This window comes from Amblyraja radiata, chromosome 1 (genome assembly GCF_010909765.2).
Source record: "Amblyraja radiata isolate CabotCenter1 chromosome 1, sAmbRad1.1.pri, whole genome shotgun sequence".
NCBI lineage: Eukaryota > Metazoa > Chordata > Chondrichthyes > Rajiformes > Rajidae > Amblyraja > Amblyraja radiata.
This window is the reverse complement of record NC_045956.1, coordinates 29,168,063-29,180,664: the sequence shown is the minus strand read 5'-3', so window position 1 is coordinate 29,180,664 and position 12,602 is coordinate 29,168,063. Positions and strand designations below refer to the sequence as shown.

Sequence of the window (12,602 nt, the reverse complement as noted above, 5' to 3'; positions counted from 1 at the left end):
AAACTGGGTCCAACATTCAAATATTATGCCTTCTATAAGAATAGATGCTGGCGAAGATTTAACCCTGACTAGTTACGAGCATACCCCTGGCTTGTAGATAGCGATCATGTGGATGGCATCTTTTGCCTACCTTGTGCCTTGTTTGTGAACAACAGGAAATCACTTGTCGTCAAGTCAAGGTAAGTCAAGTCTATTTGTCACATACACATACAAGATGTGCAGTAAAATGAAAGTGGCAATGCCTGCGGATTGTGCAAAACAACGGAACAGGTGCTCCTGAACGTATATTGCCATTTACCACTACTTCTACTAATGCAAGGGCATTTGTTGGCCTTGCCCTGTAAACCAACCCTGGTTCCACAAATCCTGTCATGCCACCCCCCTTTTTGAAAAGCTTTGTACGGGCCTGAATTTAATTGTATCCGATTGTGTATTGCGAATACCTCCTCCTGCTCCATCTGTACATTGGAGGCATCCTCTTCTCGAAGACATATACAAAATGCTGGAGTAACTCAGCGGGACAGGCAGCATCACTGGAGAGAAGGAATGGGTGACATTTCGGCTCGAAACCCTTCTTCAGACTGATGTCAGGGAAGAGGGAGATACAGAGGTAAGCAAGCGTATCGTGTGAAAAATGGACAAAGGGGATGCATATCAAGGAACCTCTCGACCCGAAACATCACCCATTCCTGTCATGTCAGTCTTGTCATTCTATTCTCATGGTTACCTTGGTGCTCAAAATGAACAGTAATCTCCCAACTCACACAAATGCACGTTGCACTTCGCTGTCTCCATTCTCATCTGCAGGCTTTGTTTTATCTAAATTAGCTGGGTCACATTGATGGCGTTGTGTCTGAAAGAGAACTTCAGCACTTTGGATCAGATTCTGCGATTCCACTTCCTTTCCTGTTGAGCTGTAACGCATGAGATTGCTAACTGGCTGCTTCTCCAGCGGTCAATTAGATTTTCCACCACCTTATCATAATGTTTCCATGGAGCAGCTGATTTAGAGCCCGCGTGAGGCATGAATAGATCAGGTGCCTCAGGTCGGCCGTCTTGGGGCGACTGACTATCCCGCGATCCAGGTATAAGCTCAGGGGCAACCGTGCTTTTGCGGTTGCAGCACCTAGACTGTGGAACAGCATCCCTCTTCCCATCAGAACTGCCCCCTCCATCGACTCCTTTAAGTCTAGACTTAAAACTTATTTCTACTCACAAACGTTTCTTGAGGTCCTCTGAGGGAGCGCTGTATGTATGTATTTATGTATGTATTGTTAGATCTATGTACCATTGTGTGTAGCACGTTAGTACCTGCACTGATGTAAAGCACTTTGGGCAACGAGAGTTGGTTTCAAATGTGCTATAGAAATAATATTTACTTGACTTGACTTGATATTGGTTCATTTTTGCTCCTGGCTAGGTATTGTCATAAATCATTAATAAAACATGCTCCTCTCTGTACGACAGCCCAGAGAATACTTGAGTGTGGTATGAACAACAGGCCACGTGTGATAGTTGCCTGGCCAGTGCTCACTCTGTATATTTAGTTTATAAGTTCATAGGTCCTAGGAGCGGAATTACAGTGCCCTCCATAATGTTTGGGACAAAGACCCATCATTTATTTATTTGCCATTTATTTACATGACATTGCTGTGTCCCAAACACTATGATGCCCTGAAACATAGAAACATAGAAAATAGGTGCAGGAGGAGGCCATTCGGCCCTTTGAGCCAGCACCGCCATTCATTGTGATCATGGCTGATCATCCCCTATCAATGACCCGTGCCTGCCTTCTCCCCATATCCCTTGACTCCACTAGCCCCTAGAGCTCTATCTAACTCTCCCTTAAATCCATCCAGTGATTTGGCCTCCACTGCCCTCTGTGACAGGGAATTACATAAATTCACAACTCTCTGGGTGAAAAAGTTTTTTCTCACAGTCTTAAATGACCTCCCCTTTATTCTAAGACTGTGGCCCCTGGTTCTGGACTCACCCAACATTGGGAACATTTTTCCTGCATCTAGCTGGTCCAGTCCTTTTATAATTGTATATGTTTCTATAAGATGCCCCCTCATCCTTCTAAACTCCAATGAATACAAGCCTAGTCTTTTCTAAATGGGGGGACTATGTATAAACACTGTAATTTCTATATGGTGAAAACAAAATGTATAAAAATGCCTTTAGTAAAATCCGACAATGTGCACTTTAACCACGTGTGACTTTTTCTATTACAACTCTCAAATTGTGGCGTACAGTGGCAAATAAATAAATGATGGGTCTTTGTCCCAAACATTATGGGGAGCACTGTAGGCCAATCGGTCCATCAAGTGGACTCTGCCATTCAATCATGGCTGATCGATCTGCCACTGTTGCTACAACTTACATTGTGCTGCAAGAAACTGTAGCTCACTCTAGGGGTTTAAGACAGAAGTCCTGGCATTGTAATATTGTGAGAAATAGTCCCAGAAAACAACAGTGTGATGGGTAGATGTGAGGTAGGAAATTTAGTGACTCTTTTCATTGAAGGCATCTTCAGTGGGATTACCAGTCGTTACTAAGAGTTTACTGAAAGACTGTAGTTGTAATGTAACTAGGCTGGTTAAATGTGGTAGTGTAACACCGTTCCAGGTTTTGGCAAAACACTGCCAGAAAAAAAATTGGGATACATTTCAAGGAATGAAATACCCAACCAGGAACATCAGCCAGAACTATACATCTTGAGCTGATGGTACTGCAATAGCTAGTTTGCAAAGCTTCTTGCTCAACTGCATGCAAATGCTGAATGAAGCATTCACCAGCACGGTGGCGCCGCGGTAGAGAACCGGGTTCGATCCTTACTATAGGTGCAGTCTGTACGGAGTTTGTACATTCTCCGTGTGACCGCGTGGGTTTTCGACGCATGCTCTGGTTTGCTCCCACACTCCAAAGACGTACAGTTTCGTCGGTTAATTGGCTTCTGTCAAAAAATGTAAATTGTCCCTTGTGCATGGGATAGTGCTAGTGTATGAGGATCACTGGTCGGCGCAGACTCGATGGGCCGAAGGGCCTATTTCCGTGCAGGGTCTCTAAACTAAACTAAATGTAAACTGAACTAAATTCCACAAAAATTTTAAATCCATTCCTTCAAAAGAGTACCTTCCAAACAAAAAGGATTTTTGTTACATTTAATTTCAGTAAATATTGCATTTAAATAAATGATAATATTACCTGCTCCCATTATAAGTCCTGGCGCGGAATCTTTGGTGTGAACAGTGCCCGATACATACGGGTTATCAGCCCAACGCAGGTGCAAGTGGACGGAGCATTCAGGCTGCAGAGAAAGACAAGCAAAAAATATAGGTTCTTCATAATCATAATAATCATAATCAGACTTTATTAGCCAAGTATGTTTTGCAACATACGAGGAATTTGATTTGCCATACAGTCATACCAATAAAAAGCAACAGATCACACAAAATACATTTTAACATAAACATCCACCACAGTGACTCCTCCACATTGCTCACTGTGATGGAAGGCGAAAAAAAGTTCAATCTCTTCCCTTCTTTGTTTTCCCCCGGTTGGGGGCCTAGAACCTTCCGTTGACAGGACGTTCTTTGCTCCCATAGCCGGTGGTCGGGCCCTCCGTGTCGGGGCGATCAAGCTCCTGCATCGGGGGGAATCTCAGCTCCCCCGCTCCGGGCGATCTGACCCCGGGTCGGGGCTGGTCGAAACCTTCAACGTCGTTTGGAGCTTCCCGACATCGGTCTCTACCCGAGACTGCGAGCTCCTCGATGGTTAAATCCGCAGGCCGTGGTTGGATGGTCGATCACTGGCAAGGGATTGGCAAGTCCACAGCTCCGTGGTGGGGCTCAAACTCAGTCTCGAGCAGTCTTTTGTGCCTTTTGAAATTTTCATTTAAGTCCTCATTTTATACAAAGCATATCAGTTTATTTCTATTTCTAAAAGAAGTTTTGTTTCCAATTGTCAAATAAAAATCATGATATAAGATAGGTTGAGATACCCTGCTAATATATGCAAACATAATTTAAACTTCCGGAGTATTGTCAAGTGCTGTGCCACAAATCAGACCCAGTCCATGGAGAGGTTTTTTTTCGTTTTTCTCGCCCCAATGTTTAACAAGCATCTGGTGCATGAGAACGCAGATTCACATTTCTTGTTTGTAAATTGCTCCGTCAACCACAACATAACCAAAATCTCCACAAGAATAGTCTTCTTCAGTCTGAAGAAGGGTCTCGACCAGAAACGTCACCCATTCCTTCTCTCCAGAGATGCTGCCTGTCCCGCTGAGTTAGTCCAGCATTTGGTGCTATCTCCACAAGAATACGTTCTAAGCCCTATCTAAACAGAGAGTTGAAATAACTTAATTGGTGCATCAGAGGGTCATCAACTTTCACATCATTAGCCTCCACAAGCCAAAGGTGCAGCCATGGCTACTCATATGTGCCCAGCTATGCTTGTCTTTCTGTCAGTTACGTTGAACACTTCTTGTTGCAACAGTACCCCAGCACCATTCCCCAACTACATTTAGTTTTAGTTTGGTTTAGAGATACAGCGCAGAAACAGGCCCTTCAGCCCAACGAGTCTGCACTGACCAGCAATCCTCGCACATTAACACTATCCTACCCACACTAGGGACTATTTACACTTATACCAAGCCAATTAACCTACAAACCTGTGGAGTGTGGGAGAAAACCGAAGATCTTGAAGAAAACCCACGCGGTCACGGGGAGAACGTACAAACTCTGTACAGACAGCACCCGAAGTCGGGTTCGATCATGGAGCAAATCAACTCATACCTCGACAAAAACCTGGACCCACTGCAGTTTGCGTACCGCCACAACAGATCAACGGTGGATGCAATCTCGCTGGCCCTCCACTCCGCACTGGACCACTTGGACAACAAAAACTCATATGTCAGGCTGTTATTCATTGATTACAGCTCGGCATTTAACATAATCATTCCCTTCAAACTGGTTACCAAACTCGCAGAACTGGGTCTCTGCGCATCCCTCTGCAACTGGATCCTCGACTTCCACATCCACAGACCACAGTCTGTTCGTATTGGTGGAAATGTGTCAGCCTCGATAACAATCAGCACGGGAGCACCTCAAGGCTGCGTGCTCAGCCCCCTGCTGTACTCACTCTATACCCATGACTGCGTAGCGAACCATAGTGCGAACTCCATCATCAAGTTCGCTGACGACACCACTATTGTGGGGCGTATCACTGATGGGGATGACTCAGAATATAGAAGAGAGATCGAGCAACTGTCCATATGGTGCCAGCGCAATAACCTGGCCCTCAACACCAGCAAAACCAAGGAACTGATTGTGGACTTTGGAAGGAGTAGGAGGGGGACCCACAGCCCCATTTATATCAACAGAGATGGTTGAAAGGGTCAAGAACTTCAAATTCCTGGGCGTGCACATCTCTGAAGATCTTTCCTGGTCCGAGAACACTAACGCAATTATCAAAAAAGCTCATCAGCGCCTCTACTTCCTGAGAAGATTACGGAGAGTCGGATTGTCAAGGAAGACTCTCTCTAACTTCTACAGGTGCACAGTCGAGAGCATGCTGACCGGTTGCATCGTGGCTTGGTTCAGCAATTTGAGCGCCCTGGAGAGGAAAAGACTACAAAAAGTAGTAAACACTGCCCAGTCCATCATCGGCTCTGACCTTCCTTCCATCGAGGGGATTTATCGCAGTTGCTGCCTCAAAAAGGCTGGCAGTATCATCAAAGACCCACACCATCCTGGCCACACACTCATCTCCCTGCTACCTTCAGGTAGAAGGTACAGGAGCCTGAAGACTGCAACAACCAGGTTCAGGAATAGCTACTTCCCCACAACCATCAGGCTATTAAACCTGGCTCGGACAAAACTCTGATTATTAATAACCACTTTCTGTTATTTGCACTTTACCAGTTTATTTATTCATGTGTGTATATATTTATATCATGGTATATGGACATTTATCTGTTTTGTAGTAAATGCCTACTATTTTTCTGTGTGCTTAAGCAAAGCAAGAATTTCATTGTCCTATACAGGGACACATGACAATAAACTCACTTTAACTTGAACCCGGGTCTGGCGCTGAAAGCGCTGCAAGGCAGCAACTCTACTGCTGCGCCACCATGCCACTGTATCTATCTATTGATCTGAGTTCAAGTCTCTATTTTACCCAACTAGGGAGCACAGTAATGATTTATGAATGGAACCAGAGCAGCCAATACACACAAAAGTTGGGTCAACATCCTTCAATTTATTAGAAAAGCATCATACATACAAACTTTAGATTTATTCGTTAAGAGATTGCAACGTTCACATGGTCCGCCCTGTTTCGACGAATACAATCAACCTGGCGTGCACAAACAGAAGATCAAACAGAACAAGTTGTCTTACAACTTTAGGTTGTGCACGCCATACGCAAGAAGAAGAAGCAGAAGATTCGTGAGGTTTTTTTAAAAGCCATTAAGAGAATGTGAAAAAACCCATGGTGCAAATGTACGTCTTTGGTGTATCTCTGTGCATCAAGTTGTGTAAAGACAGCGGTAGAGAAGAAGCGAGTTCGGTATGCGGGAAAACGCAAGGAATCATGGGATTTGTCAAAAGTCAATCACAAAAAAAAACACAAACGGGGGTGCCAGGTAGCGGGAGAGCGGGGTGTAACAGCGAGAGAGAGAGGGGGGCAGATGCGAGTGGGAGACAGGTGGAGAGACTGGACCAACGGAGAGGTGGGGGAGAGAGAAGGGGGTTTTGTGTTTTGCTCACAGATGTTTAGTTTAACATTCCGTGGGGAGTGCCCAGGTTTGCACGTTGGTTGCAACGGTTGCCAATGTCCCCCAGTCCCTCCCTCCAGTCCGGGGCGGGGAGGTCGGGCAGGGCGGAAGGATTGTCCAAGCGCAGGGGAGTTCCCGCGGAGACGGGGTTTCCAGGACCTGCAGTGAAGTCGCGATAGCGAGTTCCTCTCTCCCCATCTCTCCCCATCCCTCTTCCCATCTCTCTCTGCACTCCTCTCCCCATCTCTCACCCCATCCCTCTTCCCATCTCTCACCCCATCCCTCTCCCCACCTCTCTTCCCACCGCCTCTCCCCTCTATCCCCCAGTCCCTACCTCCCCCACTGCCCCCCCTCCTCTCTATACCCCTCCTCCCCCAATTCTCCCTCCTCACCTCCCCAGGAACTCGATGTAAACCACCACCGGCCCCGTTTTCTCCACGACGTCGGCGATTTCAAATACCGTACTTGAGGTGGGGGATATAGGGGGGATGGGCTGAGCGGCCTGGAGCAGGGGGAGGGAGAGGCCGAGGCCTAGTCCTTGCACTGGGTCCCGCTCCTCTCCCTCCCCGCCGGCCCGGAGCAGCAGCGCCGCCGCCCCCAGACCCAGCCTCTCCTTCACCAGCAGACAGGCGCCGCTCTGTCGGAAAGAACTGCAGATGCTGGTTTACACCAAAGGTAGACACCACGTGCTGGAGTAACTCAGCGGGACAGGCAGCATCTTTGGAGAAAAGGAATGGGTGACGTTTCTCCAGAGATGTTGCCTGACCTGCAGCATTTCCCCGTTGATGACTGGTGTTCGTCTTTCGCCGGCACCGAGGGGGTTAACCGACAGCCACTGGATAAGGTGAGAGCTGCAGCTGACGGTCCCCGGCCCATCGGGGAACGGGCTCCTCAGGAGCTGGAGCAGAGTTGAGCTGGAGATAGCACTGGCACCCCGGACATCTCCGGCTGCCAGCGGACAGTGATGGGACACTTGGGAAGGGACGGGGACGGTAGTGAGATCACCCGTTCGCACTTGTTCTACATTATCTAACTCCAGCAGCAATTCAACAGCGCTTGCAGCACCGGAGACCCGTGTTCGATCCCGACTACGGATGAAACGCCCGTCTGTACACACGCAGCAGCTCAGCTCTTTATCGCGAATGACCTATGACCTGGGCGTGCGCAGTCGGAATACCGAACTCACTTATTAATAATCACTTTCATTTTGATCTCTATGACAGCATCGAACCATTTGAGACAAGGTGACAAGGAACCATTCAAGGGGTTTCAACATCACCGTGGCAACGTGCAAATTCTCAACTTCATATCACTCACGGCATGGTGGCGCAGCGGTAGAGTTGCCGCCTTATAGCGCTTGCAGCAGCGGAGACCTGGGTTCCATCCCGACTATGGGTGCTGTCTGTACGGAGTTTGTACGTTCTCCCCGTGACCTGCGTGGGTTTTCTCCGAAATCTTCGGCTTTCTCCCACACTCCAAAAACGAACAGGTTTGTAGGTTAATTGGCTTGGTACAATTGTAAGAATTGTCCTTAGTGTGTGTAGGGCAGTGTTAATATTTAATTACATCTCCAAACCCCGCCCCTCCCGCCATGGAGGTGGCCTCGCTGTTATTTTCAACCAGAACTTTCGGATCACTGAACTCACCTTCCCCCCAGTAGCATCATTTGAATTCCTCGCCTTCAAAGCCCTTTCCTCCATGACAGTCATCCTCATTTACCGGCCACCTAAACCAAACCCCTCCTTCCTATCTGACTTCACTGAACTCCTCACACTTGCCTCACCCCTCTCCCCACGCCTGCTGCTACTTGGTGACTTAAATATTCACATGGACTCCCCCACCTGCAAGCTCGCATCTGAATTCGCCTTTTTACTTGACAACTTCTCTCTCACTCAGCACGTCACCTTTCCCACCCATGACAAAGGTCACATCCTTGACCTGGTCTGCTCCACAAATCAACCGGTACTCGACCTCCATCCATGCCTCTTCCCCCTCTCCGATCATAAGCTTATACGGTTCACCATCCCTTCTCCGACACTTCGCCCCTGCTTCCTCCGAGAAATCACCTTCCGTAATCTAAAATCCATTGATCCCCACCATCTCTCTGACCTGCTCTCCACCACTCTCCCCCTGGACTCAACCCCCATCTCACCTGATTATCTCACAAACCATTTCAACTCCACCTTGTCTACCTCCCTCAACACTCTGGCCCCCCTCAAAACAAGAACCGTAACTTTCAACACATCTTCACCCTGGTACACACCTGCACTTCGTAAACTGAAACAGACTGGTCGCCGACTTGAACGACTCACAAAGAAATCATCTCTCACAGTCCACCTTGAAGCTTACAAACTCCAGCTCACTGACTACAAAGATGCCCTCATTGCTGCAAAATCTGCCTACCTCTCCTCCATATTCACCGACCCCTGCCTAAACCACAGAACCCTCTTCTCCACAGTGGGCAACCTCCTCAAGCCTCGAGCCAACACTCTCCCTACCTCTACTCTGGATCTCTGCAACTCATTCCTCCACTTTTTCGCTGATAAAATCAGCACCATCTATCAATCTTTATCCCCTGTACCCGACTCCCCAGCATCTACTCCACCACCTACCAAGGCCCCTCCTTTCAACATCTCCACTGACCTCCTTACCCCTCCTCCACACTGCTTCCTCTCCCAGTTTGACATGGTCACCCCTACTGAAATCTCCAAACTCATCAGCTCTTCCAAACCCACTACCTGCTCCCTCGACCCTCTCCCCACTCCCCTGCTGAAGTCCTGCCTCCCCGTTCTCTGCCCCTACCTCACTAATCTCTTCAACTCCTCATTGTCCCAAGGAATTGTCCCCTCCGCTTTCAAAACTGCTGCTGTCACACCAATCTTAAAGAAACCTGGTCTTGATCCCTCCTCTCTCATTAACTACCGCCCAATCTCAAACCTCCCCTTTCTTTCAAAAACCCTGGAGCGTATCGTTGCGTCGCAACTTCATTCCCACCTCCTTGCGTATAACCTACTTGAACCCCTCCAATCTGGCTTTCGCCCCCTCCATAGCACAGAAACTGCTCTCCTCAAAGTCCTCAACGACCTCCTCACCTCTGCTGACACTGGTTCCCTCAACATCCTCATCCTCCTCGACCTGAGCGCAGCCTTCGATACAGTGAACCATAACATCCTGCTCACCAGACTCAAAGACCTCGGCATTGAAGGCTCTGCACTCAGCTGGCTCCGTTCCTACCTTTCCAACAGATCCCACTTCATCTCTCTCCACAACCACACCTCTGCTACAGCCACAGTCACTCAAGGCGTTCCCCAAGGCTCCGTACTCGGCCCCCTCCTCTTCATCATCTACATCCTCCCCCTTGGTCAGATACTCCGCCACTTCAACCTGGACTTCCACTGTTACACCGATGACACCCAGATCTACCTCGGCACCAAATCCCCCCACAACCCCCCCCTCTCCCATATCAACTCCTGTTTGTCAGCTATAAAAACCTGGATGCAACATAACTTCCTCAAACTCAACAGCGATAAGACAGAATTCCTCCTCATAGGCTCCAAAGCCACACTCAGCAAAATCAATAACCCCACTCTCACCATCGACGGCACCACTGTCTCCCCATCTCCCCAGGCCCGCAACCTTGGCGTGATCTTTGATTCCACCCTCTCCCTTGAGCCTCACATCCGCCATGTCATTAAAACCTCCTTCTTTCATCTCCGCAACGTCGCCAAACTCAGACCCTCTCTCACACCTCCCGCTGCTGAAAGACTCATCCATGCCTTCATCTCCTCCCGACTGGACTATTGCAACTCACTTCTCCTTGGCATCAGCTCCACCTACATTAACCGACTCCAACTGGTCCAGAACGCAGCCGCCCGACTCATCACCCACACCAAATCCTGGCATCACATCACTCCAGTCCTCAAACAACTTCACTGGCTTCCCATCTCCCACCGGATCACCTACAAAATCCTGATCCTCACCTACAAAGCCCTCCACCATCTGGCCACCATATATCTCACTGACCTCCTCTCCCCCCACCAACCCTCACGGTCCCTCAGATCCACATCAGCCGGTCTCCTCTCCATCCACAAGTCCAACCTCCGCAGTTTTGGGGACAGAGCCTTCTCCAGGGCAGCTCCCAGGCTCTGGAATTCCCTCCCCCAACTGATCCGCAATTCCGTGTCCCTCATCATCTTCCAGTCCCGCCTCAAGACCCATCTCTTCACCTCTGCCTATCCTTAGCCCCACGTCCCCCTCCCTTTTCATCTGTGCATTAATTGCCTCATATTGTGTTTTGAATTGAATTCTGTCTTTACTTTGTGTACTAGTCATGTCTCTACTATTTATTTCATTCCCCTTACATGTTTTTCCTCTACCTGCTAAATTTTTGTATGGTGTCCTTGAGACTCTTGAAAGGCTCCAATAAATAAAATTTATTATTATTATTATTATTAATATGCGGGGATCGCTGATTGGTGCGGATTCGGTGGGCATAAGGGCCTGTTTCCATGCTATATCTCTAAACTAAACTAAACTAAACTAACAATGCGCTAAGAAAACTAATCTCCTACCATAAACAAGTCCAATTACTAATAACATTCACGTTAAAAGAAAAACAGTAGTTATTTGCCTATTTGCAGAGCATCTGCATTATTAAATGCAATTCAATTTCCTTGGGCAGAAGACATAGTTCAGAAAATAATGAACACAAGGACAGTAATAAATTTGGAAGCACATAGATAATTGATGATTAAAGCACTTCAATTTGTAATTATACCTGGAGCATGTTGGTCTGGAGCAAGTAATTCCTGGTTTTCATTATCTAGAATGTGCGACATCTCATTAATAACATTTGCAAATTAACAAATATAATCCCAGTTCTACTCAACCAAAACTGGAACCAGAACAGTCTAAAGGGCCTGTCCCACTGTATGAGGTAAATCAAGAGCTCTCCCGTGTGTGAAAAAAAATCAAACTCGTGGTAAGTACATAGAATGTACGTAGCGGCTACATCGGAGCTTGTGGATGTCACGTAGCGGCTCGTAATGCTAACGGCGGGTACTCGGGAAACGCGGAAACTCGTGAAGTTTTTTTCAGCACCGTGAAAAATGTCCACGAGAGCCCTGAGTACCTACGAATGGCTATTACCGTAATTCTCCGAGTTCGATTCAGGGGAAACTCGGGAGAACTCTTGAATTACCTCGTACAATGGGACAGGCCCATTAAGATTTTCAGAAACATTGTAAGAGCAAAATGAAGAACAAGTAGATTTCCACAGAAAAACTAAAATTCTGCTTCAATGGAATGACTAGTTGAGCAGGTAAATCATATTTGGTTAATCTGCTGTTGTTCATTCCAAACCTTTGCAAATTTCAGCTCGGTTATGGAGATTCATAAAGTTCAAGAAGAGATGTCAATCTGGCATTGCCACTAACCGTGCATGTCAGGAAGTAATTCAACTATATGTAGGAAGGAACTACAGATGCTGCTTAAAACCAATGATGGACACAAAATGTTTGAGTAACTCAGCGGGAGTAACTCAGCATCTCTGGATAGAAGGAATGGGTGATGTTACGGGTTGAGACCCTTCTTGAGACTAGAGTCGGGGGAGAGGGAGTCTCAAGATATGGAAGGGTTAGGTGTGAAAATGACAGATCAAAACAGACGGTGCGGGAGAGGGTGCTGCAGAACTCTTGTCAAAGAGAGGGGGAGAACTTCTTCAAAGTAGGCATACCTTGAGGAGATTTTGCGGTGCAGCAGACAAAATGTGTAGGAAGGAACTGCAGATGCTGGTTTACACCGAAGATAGACACAAAGTGCT

General features: G+C 47.5%; 1 protein-coding gene across 3 annotated transcripts in view; it reads right to left on the bottom strand.

Annotated features, from left to right (window-relative positions):
• sorcs2 (sortilin related VPS10 domain containing receptor 2) overlaps positions 1-12,602 on the bottom strand; it is a 776,963-nt gene that overhangs the window by 127,734 nt on the left and 636,627 nt on the right. For all 3 annotated transcript variants that reach the window (XR_004411679.1, XM_033019211.1, XM_033019222.1), the window contains exon 11: positions 3,208-3,310. Coding sequence is in view for 2 of the 3 variants with exons in the window: in XM_033019211.1 (XP_032875102.1) it covers positions 3,208-3,310 (103 nt within the window). In the remaining variant the exon portion in view is untranslated. The remainder of the gene's footprint in view (positions 1-3,207; positions 3,311-12,602) is intronic.